Here is a 19,913-nt window from a genome sequence, read left to right on the forward strand (position 1 = left end):
GAACTCGAATGAATAGAGTCAAGTATGAGGGCGCACTGCGAGCGAATAATATTTTATTAAAGTTTTAAATCGATTATTTTTCTCAAAACTAAAAAATGATGGAAAAAAAAGTACAATATTTTAATAACTAACATTTGAATAAAAAAAATACGGCAGTATTTTATTTTTATTAGTACTTACTAACAAAATAATGGATTTTATTTTGTCAGGTCAGCTAATAAATAAATCGTTACTTTATTATCTGGGACACAATGAAACTTTTCAGATAAAATATCTAGATTAAATTTTTTTTTATACTGGGCATTGTTAATTTTATTCAATAGACCGCAGATTTTAATTTCAAAAAACGATAATTTTAATCTGATCACGGAATTCGATTAACGATTTATTGGAATTTGAAAATATTCAAATAAAAAAAAAACATTTATTTCAAGGTAGTGCTGTAGGTTTTATAATTACTGTTCAGTAATTGATAAAATTATGCGTATTAGATTGTGATAAGAAAGAGATACAATTAATTTTGTTTAAGAGTTACAGTGAACTAGTAAAATTTTTAATTTCATTTACTTGGCTTTGAGCCTCATGAAAAGTCACAGGTTTTTTGTATTTTTTTGTTTTCTGCACATGGAGAGAAAAAAAATTAATATTTAGTATCAGAAATAATCTATATTATTAAGAGAATAAGGAAAATTTTGTTCCCGCCATATCTGTGTGATAGAATTAGTTAATGTTATTGAAATTGGTATCATTAGATAGGTCTTGACTTGAATTTGTGCCTTTTCATAGTTTAAACTCTTTTTAATTGCCAAGTATTGAGATAAATAGATTTATCTATATCATTCGAATTACATTTAAATTACGCGGGAAAAAAGACGATCGTATTTATTTTCTTTAAATAATTTAATACTTTAATTATTTTGTCACTAAATATGACTGAATGTCACTGAATATATAGCTATATTATTTATATCGCGTTACTTATTCCAAAATGACAGATTTTTATACTCCCTTTTGGTTTTAGGAAACTTCTCAAAGCCAAAAAAGTGTGCATAGAAAAAAAAAAGGATTCATTGACACAGAAAATCTTTACTCGCCTAAAGAAAATTTTTACTTACCCCAATAAATTTTTTGCATTGTGAATTGAAAACAAAAATTTATTTAGAACTAGAAAAAATTACTCAGTGCAAGGAATTATTTCTTGACCAAAAAAATCTTTTCTCGCTCCAAGACAATTTTTGTATTTAATTGACAATGCATAAAATTTCTTGGTGCAAATTATAATTTTGTTGCGGCGAGAAATCCTTTTTTTTCTTCGTATTTTATAAATTTAGTAGTGCAGGTTGCTTGTTTTTCTTAACGCAAAATTATCATAAACTCCACATTTACACGCTTGACGATTTTCAATTTACACCTCTTAAATTGAACACGATATTTGGTGTAACTTTCACACCGAGACTACACTACACCGGGTCCAAAAAATTATTTCCAGTATGGTATCATTGATTTGTGAAACAATAAAAATGTTTTTTATTTGAAATAAAATTCAACTTCTGGTACTTGAAAAATAAAACCACTTTTTTTAACACCAAGAAAAATTCAATTACCGCTACCGGTGTAATTTTAACACCGGGATAACGTCTTCTTACATCAGTATTTTTTTACAGTGTAGTTATATAAAAAATATGATTAAATTTCGACCAGTACTTAAAAAACTAACAGTACTACCTCTAAATTACTAGATAATTTGATAAAATTTTTATTTATTTTTATGAAAAGTTTCCGGCAGATCTTAAGATTGCACATTCCGAAGGCGAAGCATAAAGAGTGGACTCTATTCTTCTTATCTTATTTAATATAATTGCTACTTAGGATTTAAAAGTTTAATACTTGAAATATATTTTAAAGCCAGAACTTTTCGGTGCATGAATACAAAGATAATTTTAATTCCACTGGCGTATAATCTGAATAAATTTAAGGTCGAGAGACTAAACTTATTAGAAAACATTGTGATGTCCTCTCATCTAGTGCAAAAGTCTGTTTCTTTATTCAAATTATAAAAGTTGAGTACTACATGTCAAGTTAAATATGAGTATCATCTCTTGCATGACAAAAACTTGTTAAATTAGAAAAAAAAAAAATTTTATTTTCAGAATAAATTTAAATAAATTTTTTTTTACATTAATTTTGGGTTGAGTTTTTTAAATTTTTAATCTTCGTGTAAATTAATTACCTTAATTGTAGATAGCGGACACTTGGATGGTATTAATTGTATTTAATTTATTACAATTGTTTAATATTTTTTCATTATTATTTTTCAATTTACGAAATTCGTTTACCTGAAAATAAATTTATTTATTTATTTTATTTATTTTTAGTGTTGAGGGATAAAGTTTTTTACTTGATAGGAAGTAACGGGAATTATTAATGGAAATACAATCCATATAACACACTCGGGATCTGTTTTTATGTGATAAGAACCTGAGTAAGTGTAGTATTTTGAGCAATATATTGCTTCGCGCATCCAGTAGAGTACATCTGTAATAAATTAAATTACAAGTCCTTAGAAAAAAACAATAAAATAAATGAGAAAGAAGTCTTTGAATTATTGGACTATAAATTAATCAGGACTCTGAGATTTTTAATTAGTTTTTTTTTTTTAAATTAATTTCATTAAAAGTAGGACTCGATTTACTTTTTAGTTGTCAAATAATTACTTTATATTTAATTAATCTGGTGGTTTTTAAATTAATCGGGCAAAATAGGTCGGCAAAAAAAAAAAAATTTAGGAACTTAATCATGAAAAATTTTGGTGATTCTACGGCTTCCGTGGCGCCGTTAAATGACCGTGAATTCTTGTAGAAGACGAAATAAGACTTTCTTAAAGAATCAAATTTTTCGATATCTCACTTAGTTTTTGAGAAAAATGAATTTCGAGAAAAATGCGATTTTTTCAAAAAAGTGAAATATTTCATAGATTTTAATATCTTTAATTTTTTTTGTATTTTTTTTCGAAAAATGCATTTGAAGACGAAAATTTTGAAAAAAAAAACGTCTGAATTAGTCCATTTTTGAAGAAGTTATAGCTATTTGAAGAATCCTCGATCGTTTGGTGGCGCCACGGACACCGTAGACTTCTCAAAATTTTTTTTCATTTCTGAAAATTTTGAGAAATTGGAAATTGGATTCAAAAATTTTTTCGTTTTCAAATTTTAATAAAATATCAAATAAGCAGAAATTACTTTGATATTTTATAATTTTCAATTTCTCAAAATTTTATTCTGGAAAAAAAGTTAGACCTCATAATTGCATTTACCCGCATAATTAAAAAAAAAAACAAAAATTCTTATGAAACCATTTTGTGCATGAAAATTTTTTCTGCAAATTTAACCTCAAGCGAAATGAAAAATAAATTTACTTGTAGGAATATTCGTGCTCGTGTGAGAATTTTGTATAAACTTTAAATGTTTAACTATTTCTTCAGTATACGGATTACTTTTTAAATCAGCGTCGCTAGTTACCAAAAAAAAATATACAAGTACACAAAGTCCATCTTTGTGTTTAAAACACTCGTTTAATTTTTTATATTTACTATTGTAATGAACTACATGTGCTTCCATCGAATACCTGTTACAGTAAAGTATGAGTAAATAAATTAGTTGACAATGAAAACTTGAAAACCAAATAATTACGAGGCCCCATTGATTTGATGTTCAGAACCGTCGGAATCACATTCACCCCAATGAAAATGTACATTTGAAAATTTAAATTCGTCATTGAGCAAAGGGCCGCCGGTGATTGTCGAAGCCATTCGATCGCCAATTAATTGAATAATTGCTGTTAATTTATTATTTAATAATAGTTGGCTAATTATTCATACTATTATTATTATTATCGTATTGTTATCGAGCTTGATAGATTTATGTACACGTATAATTACCTGTTTCGCTATTATTCACTAGTAGAGCTTCTCCTCCTTTGATCCAATGTCCTGTCATTATTAAAGGGGAATATTTTTTTAATTTTGTTTGTTTGTCGTCTATATTTATCGGTGATTTATTTGTCCTGTATCCTACCATTTATATTTTAAATTATAAAAATAAATAAATTACATTGTGAAAAATCGGGAGTGAATACGGATTTTATTTCAAGTTCTGGAGTTTAAAAAAAATCAACCCGCATAAGGAGTGAATAGGGATTTTTTTATGGCCGGAGGGATTTCGGAGTGACGCAGATTTTATTTAAATCCGCATTCACTCCGGTCCGGAGTTTTAATACTTAAATAAATTTATATTTAATAGAAACAGCTGTTAATTAGAAAAATAATTATTTAAATAAATAATTCATTGAGATATTAATAATTAAACTTAGAATATTATATTTTTAATTTATAAAATGTTTTAGTAAATCACTAAATTATAATTTCATATATATAATACATAGTGAAAATATTAAATTATTGAATAGCTATAGTGACATAGTTTTCATGGGAATATTTTATATTTCGGTGCAATATGAAATGTTATTTCGTGGTATGGTTGATGTAAGTCATTCGACAGTTTGTGACTCAGTGGAATTATATTTGTTAAAGTTTTATTATCAGCTGCTTATAATTTTTAAAAATAATTTCGCGTTAGTATATGAATCGTTTATTTGAGAAACCCCATAAGTCATGTTTTTTACGAAATTGGGTTTTTTGCATTTTTGGGTTCTTTGGATGTCCCTCCATAGAAATAAATCAAATTATGCATCAAATCAGCGTTTAAAAAAAATTAACGGGGTGACGGCAATTTCATTTAATTGAGAAACCCCATAAGTCAATGACCCAAATAAACATATGTCGTTTTAGTTTTACAGAAATCATTTTTTTTTTTTTTATTTAAAATTCGCGCTTTTTTGGGAAATTAATTTCAAATGTTGTTTTATTGTTGACTGTTATATGACTAATTAAAATGTTTAAATTAATTATAATTTTTTGTAATTTCTGAGTTTCAGAGTTCAAATACATATTTAATACTTCAATTTATCAGTCTAATAAATGATTTGAGTGGAAACATTTAAAAAAACAATGATTTTATAACTTTTTTTTCCGTTTGGTTGAGAAACCCCATAAGTCAATCAACTTTAAATAATTTTTTTAAGTAGTTTCAGTTAAAAAATTAAATTTTTCTTGTTGGAATCTTTTTCAGAGACGCTAACATTATTGTGTTCAATTATTTATTTATTATTTTAATGTCAAATTTTTCCAAAAAAATGTTTTTTGTGTTTCCTGAAAAATTTTGTTTTCTTGACTTATGGGGTTTCTCAAATAAAAGATTCATATGGAAAGGGAGCTCGTAATTATTTCTGTACTCAATAGAAATGTCTAAATATCAAAGACCCAAGCTCACTATGTATTAGTAATTTTTTTTATAATTGATATTTTCCGAAACTCTCCTTCGGAGTGAAATTCACTCCGCGGGAATTAAATAAATAAAAAGTCATCCACTCCGCATTCACTCCGCAAATTTTTTACACTGCAGTAATTAAATTATGAAATATTACCTTCCATTTTTTAAAATTTTTCTTCGGCCACATATTTATTTATTTATTTATTTATTATTTTGGTTCAAATGTTTTTGGTAATATTCATTTATTTTATTACATATATAATTAAATTAAATAAATTTATTATTTTGTATATATATAAAATTAAAAAATTTTCAGTTTTACTAAATTCTTGTGAAATCCAAATTACATTTTATTAATTAAAATTAAAAACTTAAAAAAAAATCAGTCATGGACTTTACACTTTTAGATTTTTTAATTTCATGTGGAAGTATTTTACTAGCGGGTATTTACAATTTTTAAAATTAATTATAAAAAAGAATTTTCATTAAATTAATTAGCTAACTAATTAAAAAAATAAACAAACCCATAGGATTTTTAATATCTGAAATATTGGAACGGACAAAATTATTGACAACTAGCGAGAATGATCCCATAAATTCTCCATTGAATGTAATTATCGATAGTGGTATCGATTGTACAAACCCAGATGATAAATCAGAATCAGAATCAGTTGTCGAGGGTTCAAATCGATTGCCGATTGATATAGAAACTCGTCGCGTTGCTGTAATCGAACTTTGCGAGCCATTAAAATGGCACGGATACTCATCCCAACCAGTTGCCATGACAATGACAAACGATGGAAGCTCAAGTAATTACTAATTTATTTAATTAAATCTAATCTAATGTAATATTATTTATTATCAGAATGATAATTTAAGTAATTTATTAATTAATTACAAGTTGTAGTACGAAGTTTTTGGTCGAGAGGAGTGCGTCCGCGTATTGTCGGTGGCCCACTAAAGGGCTCGTATCATTTTAACTCAATAATATTAAATTGGGGATTAACTGATGATAATGGTAGCCAACATACAATAGATAGCATGCGATATCCACTTGAAATGCAGTTGGTTCATATTAAAGCTGAATATGATAGCCTTGAGGATGCTATTGTTTCAAAAAATAAAGAATCAGTAGCTATTGTTTCATTTTTATTCGAGGTCAGTGAAAAATGATTTATATTTTTTTTCAAAGTTACTTTTTATTCAAATAATTATTTTATTAATTAATAGATTTTATTTTGCGAGCGATGTTTGTTAGAAAATTAGGGAAAAATGGGTCACTAGAAATTTTGGAGTTGATTTTTTTTTTATTGAAAAGGAGGGAAATGGACTGAGAGAAATTGGGCCATGGTCAAAATTTTTTGTGATGTTTAATTCAATAGATTGAGGATTATTTTAATTTTTCTAAGTGGCCCATTTTACCTCACTTGAAGTTTAATTAATGACAGCACTATAATGAAGTAGAAATTATATTTTTAATTAAAATTTTTTAAATATTTTTTCAAATTTTTATTTAAAAATTATGAACTTTTAAAATGACGGGTAATTAAGGAGGGGGGGGGGAGAAAGTGGATAAATTACATTTTTTTTTTTTTGAATCTGCGAAAAACTAAAGTAGACATGGGGCAAATTGAGCCATTGTCAAAAATTTTTTGAAAATTTAATAAAAGTTTTTATGATCCTGAAGCTAACAGACAATTAAAAATTTTTGGATTTTTTTCCCAACAAATCAATTGCAAAAAAATGAAAACTAAAAAAATGCACATGTAGAAAATTTAAAAAACTATAGGTGCAATTTTTAAAAATATTTTTTATTTATAATTTATCGCTTTTAAAAAGGTTCAAAAATTATTAGACGTCTGCTAACTTCAGTATCAAAATTTTTACTTCAATAAGTTTACAGTTGATTTAAATTTTAGACGGTCCATTTTACCTCGTTTGGGGTTTAGTTGATGACAGCACTATAATGATATAGAATTAGATTTCATTTTTAAATTTTTTGAATATTTTTTCAAATTTCTATTTAAAAATTAATAATTTTTTGATGACTTAATTGGTAATTAAATAAAAGGGAAAAATGGGCAAGTCAAAATTTTTATAATTGAATCTGCGGCAAAGCAAAATCAACATGGGGCAAATTTTTTATTTAAATTCAAATTATAACTTCAATAAATTGACAATTAATTTAATTTTTGTTAGACGACCCATTTTGCCCACATTGTTTTTATTTAAGAAAAGCGTCATATTAATACAGACAATAATTGTTTATTGAAAAAAAATTAATTTCCTTCAAGTCTCAATAATTAAAAAAATAATTACTTATTAAAATAAATTTTTAATTAAAACTAAAAAAAATTCATTTCTATAAAAATTAATAACTCTCTTTCATCAAACAATGATCAAAAGGAAAACTTTGCAATCTCTAATGAGTCAATATAACGGAACTAGACAAACGTCATAATTAAATAATCAAATTTTTTTTCTTTCGCTAAAAAAATAAAATATCTATTTTAACATTTAAAAAAAAATAAGCAAATTAAAAATTAAAATTTAATAATACTAAAATAGAAGGGAGATAATGATAACAGTACCTTGGACCCGATAATAACAAATTTGTCACGTGTCACTGACGCAAACACAAAAGTCTACATACCTCCATTCTACCTCGACACTTTATTTCCATTATTCGAAAGCAAATTCTATAGCTACAATGGATCGTTAGCACAGCCCCCGTACTCTGAAATAGTGACATGGATTATTCAATCAAAATTACTCGGCGTGTCTTCGTTTCAAGTAATTTTTTTATTTGTCATCAACATAAATTATATTCATTTATTAACATCAATATTTATAATTATTCATTTTCCACTTACATATTAATTTAAATAATTTACATTTACATTTACATTTTATTTATATTTTTAGATGGCTCAATTTCGTAAAGTACATTCATGTGGTCCAATAATTAATAACCCAAGACCTAAATTATTATTAAATGATCGGGATATTTATTTCCACGAATTAAATTAAATTTAAAGTGTACAGACCATTATAAATATATATATATGTATACATATTTATTTTTTTTTATTATTATTACTATACATATATTATATATATAGACAATTCTTTTTTACACTTTATTTTACTGTACACGAAAATAATTACTTTTTTTTTTTTAATTAATTAAAAAAAAATCGAGCGATGTATAGAAAATATATGTGCTTTAAATCATCGGATCTTTATATTAAAAATAATTTATATATTTATTTATTTTTTTTTTTATTTATATTTTGTCATCCTCATAAGCTTCACTTATTCGTTTTATATTTTCTCACATATATATTTTAAAATGCAAAAAATACTTCAAAAGGCTGCATTGGACGCGATTATTATTTTTTCAATAAATATTTTTATATACAAATATAAATAATTAATATATATAAATAGGGGTCTACAAATAATTTGTACTCACAATTTTTTTTTTTTAATCGAATTATTTTTTTAAATTTATTTGTCAGTTTTTAAATGATTTTTAAAAATTTAAATTATTATAAAAATTCAAATTAATTTGAAAAAAAATTTATCACGCGATTTAAAAAATTAAAAATTTAAATTCAAATCGAATAATTAAAAAATTAATTTATTTGATTTTAATTTTAAATCGAATTTAAATTTTCGATTCAATTAAATTCAAATACTATTTGAATACCCCTATTAATATATTTATTAACTTATCAATTATTATTAAACAATATATTACATTACAAATATATATAATAGATTTGAAATAAATTTGAACAATCGATAATTAAAAGTTAACAGTAATGAGTAATGAGTTGAATGTTTAATTAAATAGTAAAATGAAATTGAAAAAAGTAAACTGAGTTATCGTTTAAATTGACAATTAAATATATTATTTATTTATTTAATTAATCGAAAATAAATTGATTGACATATTTATTATTATTATTTTACCATCTGAATACTCTCCGCTAAATTGTTTCTATAGTTCTATCGTAAGTACGAACATTCGTACAAATGTACGAAAGTACGTACGCGCTACGTCGAACACAGAAATTTAAATTTTTAATTTTAAATTTAATTTATTATTTATTATTTACCGTCGCGATGTTATCCAAAAATAAACGGCAGTGTATTTTTTTATTGTAATCAATTATCTGGATCGTGCTCGCGGAATGTCTGACATAATATCGTTGCTGTTATTATTCCCAGTGTCTATAAATATATTTATATTATTATTGTTAATTATTATTTCAATAGATTTTTAATTATGATAATTTTAATTTTAATTCATTTTAAACTCCATCAAAAGTTATTTAATTAAATATTAATATTAGCAATTTAATATAAATGTACTGATGATTTACCTGAATACCTGCCATACCCATGCCGAGGAACACAAGCTTTAAACTTTCATTACGAAGCCAATTTGTCGCTCTTTCAAGGCATCCCTGTTAATTAAAAATATTATTGATTATACATTTCATTTAAAATAATTATTTAAAAATGTATATAGGGGAAGAGGGGAGGGGACCGAAACGGGGTACCCCTTAAATTTTATAAAAAAAAATTTTATTTTTTAAATGTTTTTTTAACATTCCAAAACCACTTTTGTAAATATAATTGAGCATTATTTTGAATATTTTTTGTTAAACTTTTTAAAAAATCAATTGTCAGTTGTAAAATATTAGACTTGTTTTATGATAAAAACTATTAAAATTTTTTTTTCTTTTTTTGTATCTAATAATCATGTAAAATATAATTTTTCTTCATGTAAATTACGTACAACAAAATTTAACAATCAAATTCATTTAAAATCTAGAAATTTTTTTTTTTACCTTTTTTAGGGGGTACCCCATTTTGCTCGCGAAAGTAAAAAATTTTTTTTTTTAACGGTAACTGAAAATTTTTTCTATTTACTTTGAATATCATTAAAATAAGATATATTTTTGTTTTTTTGTATTTTATTTCACGATAACTCATCGAATTTTATTAAAGATTCAAAGTTACTTGATAGATTTGTGTATTATGGTAAAAATGTCATTGTTATATTTTTTAAATTTCTTTGACGGATGATTATGAAATTTAATATACTCATTTTTTAGCCAATTATCGATCAAATTCAAAAATTTAAAAATTGGTCGAGTTTTTAAAAAAAGGCGGCAATTTAAATTTTCAAATTATTTAATTTTTCGAGGTTTTTGAGCTCGAAATTAATAAAAAATGGTTGCATTCAGAAATGCTCCAGCTTTCACTATATGGCAACGCTTGGCTAGAGCTAGAGCTAGTGCATTTCCGCATGCACCCAATATCAAAAAACTTAATTTGATTTTGAAACTTTAAACTAAAAAAATAATGAAAAATCTGATTCCATTTCGGACGCCGAATTGCTTTTTTTCAGTTTAAAATTAAAAAAAAAAAATTTTCAGCTTTGGATAAGTCTACAATATGATTGAGAAAAAACTTATACGCCTTTTTGGTTTTAAACTAAGGGGCTAAAGCCAAAAGGGCGTATAAAAATATTTCTTTTTGGCATTAGTGACGCGATATAAATTATAAATCATTACTTACTATTTTATTTCTGTACTCTATGTGAGCTTCTGGATCAGTTGCTTGGCAAGCTGTTTCATCTTTTGGTTGCGGATGTAACCATGGTTCATTCTAAATTATTATTTTTCAATTTTATTTTAATTTTTCGGAGTTTTAATTAAATCACAAGTTTATTAATAAGTTGGAAAATGATTTTAAATAATTTTCCCGCGTTTAAATTAAATTTACATTTTTAATTATTCACTTTTCTGGATGTTAATTTTTTTAAACGCCGGGCAATTAATAGTTAGCTAATAATTTTTTTTTTTTTTAATTATTTTATGTATCGAATCTTTTGAAATTTTTTTTAATAAAAAGGAATTTCATTATTGGGGTATGGAACAAGAATTTATTGGAAATTTTTATATTTAAAAAAAAAGATACAACACAATAGAGAATAAAATTGCAGGATAAAACGGAGTTCATTAAATTTTCAATAAATTACAAGGGGTAAAATGGGCTGCCAAAAATTTTTATTCAAATTTACAAAGATCTGAGGCATTTTAAGAAATTTAAAAAAAAATTTGAAGGCTCAAATCAGCCATAGAAATTTTTATTTTTAATATTTAACAGGGTGGCCACAACGAAATTATTTCAAATTTCCCTGATATTTTCCGGTTTTCCAGTAAAGTTCTTCACATTTTTCCCTGATTTAAAAATTTTATTCGTATCATTTAGATATTCAAAGTATTTATGATATTTTCATTTCTAATAATTAAATTTGATAATTAAATTATGCGAGAAACCATCAAAAATGGCAATAAAATAAATTAATATTGCCTACTTTTGATTATTCGATGTTAAAATTGTATAAGTTAAAATATTTAATAAGAAATTTTATGATTTAAATAAATTAAAAATACACTGGTTACAAAAATTAACGGATATTCAAAAAATTTCAAATTTTTTAGTAATTTTCAACAGTTTGTAACTCGAAGGAAAATGGTCGTACGATAAAAACAAAAAGTCAAACTGTAGCTTCAAGTGTCGAATTTTTTGATCTGGGTCTTTAAATTTTTTTATTATGCACGGATTCGGAGCAATAAAAAATCAATCATAATTATCGAAAAAAATTAATTGAAGCTCGAAGACCGTTTTTAAGACGAGCAAAAATTTGGTAAATTTCTTTTTCGATAGTTTTCTTAGAATTACTCCGGAATCGCACATAATAAAAAATTTTAAAGATCAGATCAGAAAACTAGATACTTGAACCTACAATTTGCTTTTTTTGTTTTTGTCGTATGACCATTTTCCTTCGAGTTACAACCTGTTGAAAATCACTTTAAAATTTGAAATTTTTTTAATAACCCTTAATTTTATAACTAGTGTATAATTGAAATTTTTTAAAATTTTGAACTGCTACAATTTAATTCCCGGATACTTTTTGAAATTCCCTGACATTTCCATAATATTTCCCGGTTGCATTAAATTCCCTGATAATTCCCTATATTCCCGGTTTTCCCGGTTCGTGGCCATCCTGTTTAATTGAAATTTTTCTCAAACAAAATAAAATTTTGTAATACAATCAAATTTTTTCGGGTCCAATTTTACTTCCTCCCTTATTGTAATTTATTTTTTTTTCTTACGCAAACTGAAGATTTTTGAAATTCATTTTCCAACTGATTTCTATATGATCCCGATGTTAGCAGACAATTAATAATTTTTGAATTTTTTTTCTACTAATTAATTACAAAAAAAAAAAATCTAAAAATATGCACATGTAGAAAATAAAAATATCTACAAGTGCAATTATTTCAAATATTTTTTTTTTATTATTTATAGTTCTTCAAAAATTCCAAAAATTATTAGACGTCAGCTAACTTTAGTATCATGATTTTTATTTAAAAAAAAAAAAAAATACTAACGTCTTTATGAAAAACTCGTGCGACAACGCTCATAGGACTTCCGGTATTTTTCGCCTGGATTTAAAATAAACAACAATAACAACAAAGTTAAGCGAATAGTTTGCATATTTTATAAAGATAAACTTTGAAAATATAAATATTTAAATACCTCGTGATTTTTAAGTATGCAACAAGTAAGAGGAACCTGCCTTTTAAGTCCGGATATCCTTCCATCTCTCCACCATGCAGTACCATTGTAATCACCATCGCCGTAAATACCGCAACAATTAAACTATAATTTTAATTTATTCATTAATTATTTAATTGCCTACTGATAGTATCATTACACATCCACTTCATTTCTATTGCATTACATTTTATTCTATTTTGTAAATACTCAAGTTCAAATTTAACTATTTTTAGTTACAATTATAATTTTTAATCAATTCAAATAAATAAACAAATCAATGATTTATGAATTGATGTCAGCATGTGATTAAAAAAATACTTTTTCTTTTAAATTTTATAATTAGCAGATTATTAATTTAACAGATTGACGGCAATCAATTATGATAAATTAATTAATTCTGATTTTTAGCGGTGGTATAATGAAGTGAGCGAAAAAAAATTGGCGCTAATTTTGAATTATTTTAAATATATGAAAAAAAAAAAACTAAGTGATAATTGAGTAATTAATTTAATGAATGGAATAGCTAATAAAGTAATTGGGTTAATGGTAGTAATGAAATACCTTATACTGTGCAAAATCAAGACTTTGGCTAAATGCGATATCACTTGTCCGATCGTGACCATAATGATCAGCTAATCGTTCTAATAATCTATTTTCCAATCCAGTAACTGCACGATAAGAGAGAAAACCACCGACGGCCGCGGTCACTAATTCACAAACTATTAATCCAACAAGCATTGCAATATACTATAAATTAAACCAAAGAATAATTATTTTTTACATTAAGCAACAAAAACATTTCACTGCTGGAAGGACTAAAATTTTTTTTTTAACCAGTTTGTAGTATAAATAATCATTTCCGGGTCAAAAATTAGGTTCCATGCGTTTTGAGCACCTGACAAAATATCTCTGGACAAAATATCCCCAGTTTTGTGTCAGTTTTTTTGGCTTTTTTCACTATTTTTGCTTTCTTTTCATGGAGATATTTTGTCCGGAGATATTTTGTCGGGGATATTTTGTCAGGTGCTCAAAACGCCTGATACCCAAAAATAAAACTTGATTTAGACTTGGTTTAACAAGTCGAAATTTGGAGCCGTTTTTCACAAAACAAACTCGACTTTGTTTTTACGGACATACACGGAGAGGTTTTTGATAAAATTTACCCTGCAATTTTGAGTAATCCTGGGCCAAAAACAAAACATATATGGAAAGAATAAAAACTGATTCCTTTTGTTTTATTTTTTACTATTTTTCATTTAAGAGCTACTCAAAATTGGGTTTTTCTACCCGATAATTGAACGGTATCTAGAAGCGGAAGAGTAATTTTTCATCGAGGCCTAGTTTTACTCACAACTAACGAGTAAAATTTATTAGATAATTTTTTCTGTGGATGAAATACATTGAGTTTTTGTCTTGGTTTAGACTTTACTGGCTTACGTAGTCACGATTTAAGACGAAAAAGTCAAGATCAAGTTGAAATTGACTTGATTTAGACTAATTTGACTTAAATTATAAGGCGAAAAAGTCAAAACTATCCCGAGTCAAAAAACAAATTCGGGTTTAAGTCTCCAAGTTCTCAATGAGATTTTTGAGGATCAATTTAGAATTTTAAGATTGACAACAGTATAGAAAATCCTCTAGTTTAGTCCTGAAAGTAGTAATTACGACCAATTTTACCACTTTGAGGACTAAACTGGAATAACAAAATCTGTATTAGAGCCTCGAAATACTCAAAACATAAAGGAATAGTTTTATCCGCATTTGAACCTCAAAAGTCTGATTCGACGTATTCTCTCCCCTCCCTTTTCTACGTAAAATTTTTCAAAGTCCGAAGTATAACTTTTCATTCGTTGAGGATTTTGAGGCCTTAGTTACAATTTAAAATCGATAAATTGTTCGCATTTAGACCTCATAGTTCTCATTGAGGATTTTGAGTACTAAAGTAGAGTTACTTTCTGGGCGGCAAATAAAACATCAAAGGAATTGAGGCTTTTGAAGACTGAACTAGAATTTGTTTTTTGACTCGGGTAAGATGAAATAATTTTTATATATTAAGGCGAAAGTAAGGCAAATAAATAACTTTTTTTCGACTTGATTCTGCAAGGCAAAAGTAAGGTGAATGACTATCGTACTCGTAGTAAAGACGAATAAGTTCAAACTAGCGATCAAAAAATACAAATAAGTTGAAATAAGTTGAAATTAAGATGGAAAAAATTGGAGAAAAAAGTCGAGATCGTATCGAAAAATTGTCGGCAAATCGGTAACTTCAAAGAAAATAAGGTGAAGCGAGCCTGAATCAAGTTTTATTTTTGACCCGGGTTCTAACGGAAAGTGGTTTACAATTAGCTCCACGTGGTAACGAAAAAATAACCGAATAAACGCACACTTTTAGAATATGTTATCCTCTAGGGCTATGGTAATTCAAATCCATTGATGACTTTTATATTTTACAAAGCAAGTGAAAAAAAAAAATTAAATAATTTTTGACGCGGGTATTTTCATTAGCATTAATCTGTTTAAATAAACGTACGCGGGGATGCAATAACATGTTTGTAGATTTAAAAAGCTTTTTTTGTTTAAATATCTGACAAGTGCAACTGGAGATTTAACGTCGGTCTAAATAAAGACCTGGTGGTTAAAAGCCGATAACTTGTTGATATTTATAAATAAAAATAACTTTTACCTTTAAAGATTGATAAGTATACGTTAAAACAACAAATAAACAGATAAAAATAGTATATTGTGTGACAAGGATGAAACAAAACGATTTCAGACCAGGGTGAAGTTGGCTGACATCACTCACAGTCTGAAATTGTATTTCATCCTGAGTTACACATTAGTTTTTCATGATTACCTGCACTGGAATTTAGTTTCAGTGTCAGCAGCCAGTCAGAAACAAATTAATTTAAGACCAATTGTGTCATCAATAGGGACAAGATTTTTGCCTTAACTTCGAAATGAATGGTTCAAATGTTTAATATTACGGCGAAAATATTGGTCTTATAAAAAAACTTTTCAAACAAAAGTTGTAGGAAATTTATTTTTATAAAAAAAATGTCTCTAATGATTTTTCTATACGACCAATATTTTCACCGTAATTCCAAAACTGAGATTCATAATAAATTATTCTAATTTTTGTTAATTATGAAAATCTTAATTTTGAAATTACGGTGAAAATATTGGTCGTATAAAAAAATCATAAGAGAAATTTTCTCTAGAAAATAAAATTTCCTACAACTTTTATTTGAAACATTTTTTTATACGACCAATATTTCCACTGCAATTCCAAAATTTGACACCATTAATTATTAATTGTTATTTTTAAATAAAAGCAAAAATCCTGGTCCTAGTCATCAACTATTAGCGTAAGCATAAATTGTAATTTGCGATTTATAATTAAGCAGAAACTATAAATACTATTTATTATTTACATTAATTCTTATAAAACTTAATCACAGAACTGTCATTTACTTAAATAAAATTAATGGTCTGAAATTACTATTAAAAAAATGACAAGTATCAGAGTTTAAATTGCAAAAGTCTTCAGTCAGTGGGCAGAAAATAATTTGTTTCTTCCCAAGGGACGAACCACAAATTTTTCTGCCCACTCACTGAAGCCAATCGGAATTTACGCATACGTTAATATTAATTCGCGGCAATGAACTTAAATTGTGTTGTTTTGATTGGCTGTAGAGACACTGAAACTTTAAATTTCGATGCTGGTATCATGAAAAATATTTTTCGACCCTCTAAATACCTCTTAATTATCAATACTCTCAACTTTTTTACTACAACGACATGAAAACGTTTTTTACACATGACAGTTATTTATAAAATAAAAAATCACCAATTTGTTTTGTTTGCATCCACGCGTTATTTGTATTGTTTACAAAAAAAAGGATAAATTACCTGTAGATTTTAGTTGTTTTGAGTAATTATTTTTAAGTACGGGTTTTAATTATTGTTTATTTTTATAATTATTTCAAATTTGATTGAAAATTTTATTCCTCCATTCCACAAAAAAAATAAATTATCATTAATAATTATCCACTTTCACTGGCTTTAATAATTCAAAAATTCTTGGTCCACATTAAAATTAATTTAACTGAAATACTTGAGTAAAATAATGAAAAAATTTCCTCTAAAATAAGTACCAACAAGCCCATACTCAAAAACCATAAAAATTACTCACAACTCCCATCCAAATTTAAATTAATCCATTGAAAAAAAATCAATTTCTTTTATCTCCCACGCGTTGTTTATGTTTTTGATTAAAAAAAAAAAAAACGTACCCACGATAAAATAAAAGTCTACATTTTTAATTACACTCTCAATTTCTGTCGTTATTTTTAGTCCTTCCTCCAGTCATATAAATAATTTAAAAAAAACTTAAAAATTACTTACAACAGCTAAAATACACTGGCTGCCATGTAAAGAGGCGCGACATCCAATAAATCCCACAGTCAATACTATAAATCCGTGACCTAGTAATACATAAGATAGTATTTGTACCGTATCATGGGGTGTTATACTTTTAGCAAATAGGTTTAACAAGTGACCACTACTTGGCTCTAATATCAGCCAAGTACCAATAACAATCACCATAAATCCACTTAACTGCAATACACAAAGTATTTTACATACATATATATATTTAATTATTAAAACTAAAAGCTAACAATTAAATCACTCGATTATTAATTACCCATATTATTAAATTAAACATAAAAACCGTTATCTTCAAGTGCTTCATCTCGCAATTAGTCATCCACTCATTGATTTTGTCTGAAATAAACTTGCAATTGTTGCTCTTCCCTCACCTCGTTAGATTTCTCACCTAAATCTTAACAACCCATCAGCTTTAACTTTTATAATCCATTTCTCAAGGGAATTGTATGACGTCAATGCTATGGAATAGGCATTAATAAATTTTAATATTTTTTTTTTGAATTAACAAACGTCACAAAAAAATTAATTACACTCGACAATGTGACTAAAATAAATATATATAATAAATAATATATATTTATATCGCTCACTTTTTCACGTTAATTTAAATTATTATTTTTACTTTTTTTTTTTTACAAAAAATATATACTCGGGTATAATTATATATATTTTTTGTTGTGACTATAATAGAGTATTGTTTTACATGGACAATAAAATGAGTAATGAGTAATATCATGCAATTTAATAATGAATTATTAAATTAAAAATGATAAAAAAATATTTTATTTAATAATCTAGATTATTAATTTTTTCCGAGAGATGATATCGCACTTTAATTAACATAAAAGGTGCTTTTTATAAAATAAATTAATTATTTTGAATCAATTATCGATGTGAATAAATTACAATATATTAAAATTTTTAAATTAACAGGTGGTTTGGTTTAAAATTAAAACTTTAACGAATTTGAGATTAAAAATTCACCGATTTAGTATTTTTGAGATGAAATTAACGGAGGCAAAACTTTGAATTTGAAATAGTAAATTCACATATCTGTTGCACTTTTATATATACGTTTTAGATGAGTGTAAAATGTAAAGGTGTGCGCGTTGTTGAGTTCTAGAGAGACCGAGGATTACTGAGCGCGAGGTTCATGTCGATACCCTGGATGTAGTATCATCTGTCCGGGTGGATACTATCCTCTTCCCTTCTTCTCCCACTTAAATGTACATCATTCTCTCGCACATGCTCGCGTTTATTGTTGATCAAATGGTACAGATGCGTCTGCGTCATGTGAAAACTGCGTCGACGCTTTTCAGTGTTTTACATTTTCATTTAATTTTAGAGAAAATTGTTTTTACTTTTTAAATTATGGGTAAATTTTTATTTTATTTTGCTATTTTATTTATGTTGGTAATTTTGAAATTTATTTTAGGTGGTGTGCATTTTTTATAAATACTATTGAGCTTGTTTTGGGGTCCAGAGGGTGATAAATTCGTAGTTTGAGTATATTATTACCCAGAGGAGAGTAATAAACAAGTCTGATATAATTTTTCGACTATTTATTTTGATATTTATGAAGAAAAATTGACTTTTTTCCATTTTCAAATTTTCCTTTTCCGTTGGTCGCATTACAGAAATATGATAACGTCACAAATTTGTGATCTGTTGATTTAATTTATTTTCCGTCAGTATCAAATCACTTTAAAGTATAATTCTATTGAACTCCACTATAATTGACAAATTAATTATAGTTCTGACAGGTAAATTAGGTTACTTGACATTATTGTCTTAATATCTGACATATAGACTCCGAATATAAATCAAAATTATTAAAATTTTTTTTATAATTTTGGGGTGTGCATTTTTTTAAAAATACTGTCGAGTTTATTTTGCGGTCTAGATGGTGATTAATTGATTCAATTACTTTTATATCAGTAGTAGATCACCTTAAAGTATAATTGTATTAAATACCATTATCTAAATCTCTGATATTTAGTTTCAATTACCAAATTAATTAAGGTTCTGGCAATTAAATTAGGTTAGTTGGTATCATTGTCTTAATTACTGTCATCTAAGCTGTAAATGTCAGTTAAAATTATTCAAATTAGCATTTTGATCTCTTATAAATCCACTAAAAAAATTTACAATAAATTATTTCATCACAAAAATTTGAGGTGTGCATTTTTCAAAATTATTAATTGAGCATAATTTGGGATCTAGATAATGATTAATTGATTTAAATCCATTTTTATCAGTATTAGATCACCTTAAAGTATAATTGTATTGAATACAATAATCTAAATCTCTGATATTTAGTTCTAATTATCAAATTAATTATAGTTCTGGCAATTAACTTAAGTTAGTTGGTATCATTGTCTTAATTACTGTCATCTAAATGGTAAATGTCAATTAAAATTACTCAGACTA

At 26.0% G+C, this 19,913-nt stretch overlaps 3 protein-coding genes across 4 annotated transcripts; 1 reads left to right on the forward strand and 2 right to left on the reverse strand.

Moving 5' to 3' along the window:
- Nucleotides 1-1,930: 1,930 nt before the first annotated feature.
- On the reverse strand, nt 1,931-5,611 carry LOC130671514 (carbonic anhydrase 2-like). The gene is made up of 6 exons (XM_057475440.1): nt 5,542-5,611; nt 3,938-4,069; nt 3,690-3,834; nt 3,416-3,624; nt 2,399-2,535; nt 1,931-2,336 (listed from the first exon to the last, which is right to left on the reverse strand). Exons 1-6 carry the CDS (start codon nt 5,546-5,548, stop codon nt 2,232-2,234), a joined length of 735 nt encoding a protein of 244 aa, XP_057331423.1. The 5' UTR covers nt 5,549-5,611; the 3' UTR covers nt 1,931-2,231.
- Nucleotides 5,612-5,672: 61 nt separating this feature from the next.
- LOC130671659 (carbonic anhydrase 1-like) lies at nt 5,673-8,622 on the forward strand. Its single transcript, XM_057475703.1, has 5 exons — nt 5,673-5,830; nt 5,918-6,196; nt 6,289-6,545; nt 7,956-8,180; nt 8,313-8,622. Exons 1-5 carry the CDS (start codon nt 5,776-5,778, stop codon nt 8,415-8,417), a joined length of 921 nt encoding a protein of 306 aa, XP_057331686.1. The 5' UTR covers nt 5,673-5,775; the 3' UTR covers nt 8,418-8,622.
- Nucleotides 8,623-9,092: 470 nt separating this feature from the next.
- On the reverse strand, nt 9,093-18,660 carry LOC130671660 (tetraspanin-11-like). Of its 2 annotated transcripts, none has more exons than XM_057475704.1 (9): nt 18,468-18,660; nt 17,740-17,941; nt 17,439-17,651; nt 13,596-13,781; nt 13,014-13,136; nt 12,866-12,919; nt 10,983-11,072; nt 9,779-9,862; nt 9,093-9,626 (listed from the first exon to the last, which is right to left on the reverse strand). In XM_057475704.1, exons 2-9 carry the CDS (start codon nt 17,800-17,802, stop codon nt 9,561-9,563), a joined length of 879 nt encoding a protein of 292 aa, XP_057331687.1. In that variant the 5' UTR covers nt 17,803-17,941; nt 18,468-18,660; the 3' UTR covers nt 9,093-9,560. The 2 variants fall into 2 exon arrangements, with proteins under 2 accessions (XP_057331687.1, XP_057331688.1); XM_057475705.1 differs by lacking the exon at nt 18,468-18,660 and adding an exon at nt 18,014-18,151.
- Nucleotides 18,661-19,913: the final 1,253 nt, after the last annotated feature.

The sequence above is a fragment of the Microplitis mediator genome, chromosome 7 (assembly GCF_029852145.1).
Source record: "Microplitis mediator isolate UGA2020A chromosome 7, iyMicMedi2.1, whole genome shotgun sequence".
NCBI lineage: Eukaryota > Metazoa > Arthropoda > Insecta > Hymenoptera > Braconidae > Microplitis > Microplitis mediator.

Excerpts from the sequence above, each read along its gene's own strand:
- LOC130671514 (XM_057475440.1), bottom strand. Across the intron at positions 3,835-3,937 it reads AGTGAATAATAGCGAAACAG|CAATTATTCAATTAATTGGC; the intron begins GTAATTATACGT and ends ATAAATTAACAG. Across the intron at positions 2,536-3,415 it reads GAGCACGAATATTCCTACAA|ATGTACTCTACTGGATGCGC; the intron begins GTAAATTTATTT and ends AATTTATTACAG.
- LOC130671659 (XM_057475703.1), top strand. The coding sequence starts at position 5,776 with ATGGACTTTACACTTTTAGATTTTTTAATTTCATGTGGAAGTATTTTA. Across the intron at positions 6,197-6,288 it reads GACAAACGATGGAAGCTCAA|TTGTAGTACGAAGTTTTTGG; the intron begins GTAATTACTAAT and ends ATTAATTACAAG. Across the intron at positions 6,546-7,955 it reads TTGTTTCATTTTTATTCGAG|AAGGGAGATAATGATAACAG; the intron begins GTCAGTGAAAAA and ends ATACTAAAATAG.
- LOC130671660 (XM_057475704.1), bottom strand. The coding sequence starts at position 17,802 with ATGACTAATTGCGAGATGAAGCACTTGAAGATAACGGTTTTTATGTTT. Across the intron at positions 12,920-13,013 it reads GCATACTTAAAAATCACGAG|GCGAAAAATACCGGAAGTCC; the intron begins GTATTTAAATAT and ends TTTTAAATCCAG. Across the intron at positions 11,073-12,865 it reads CACGAGTTTTTCATAAAGAC|AATGAACCATGGTTACATCC; the intron begins GTTAGTATTTTT and ends ATAATAATTTAG.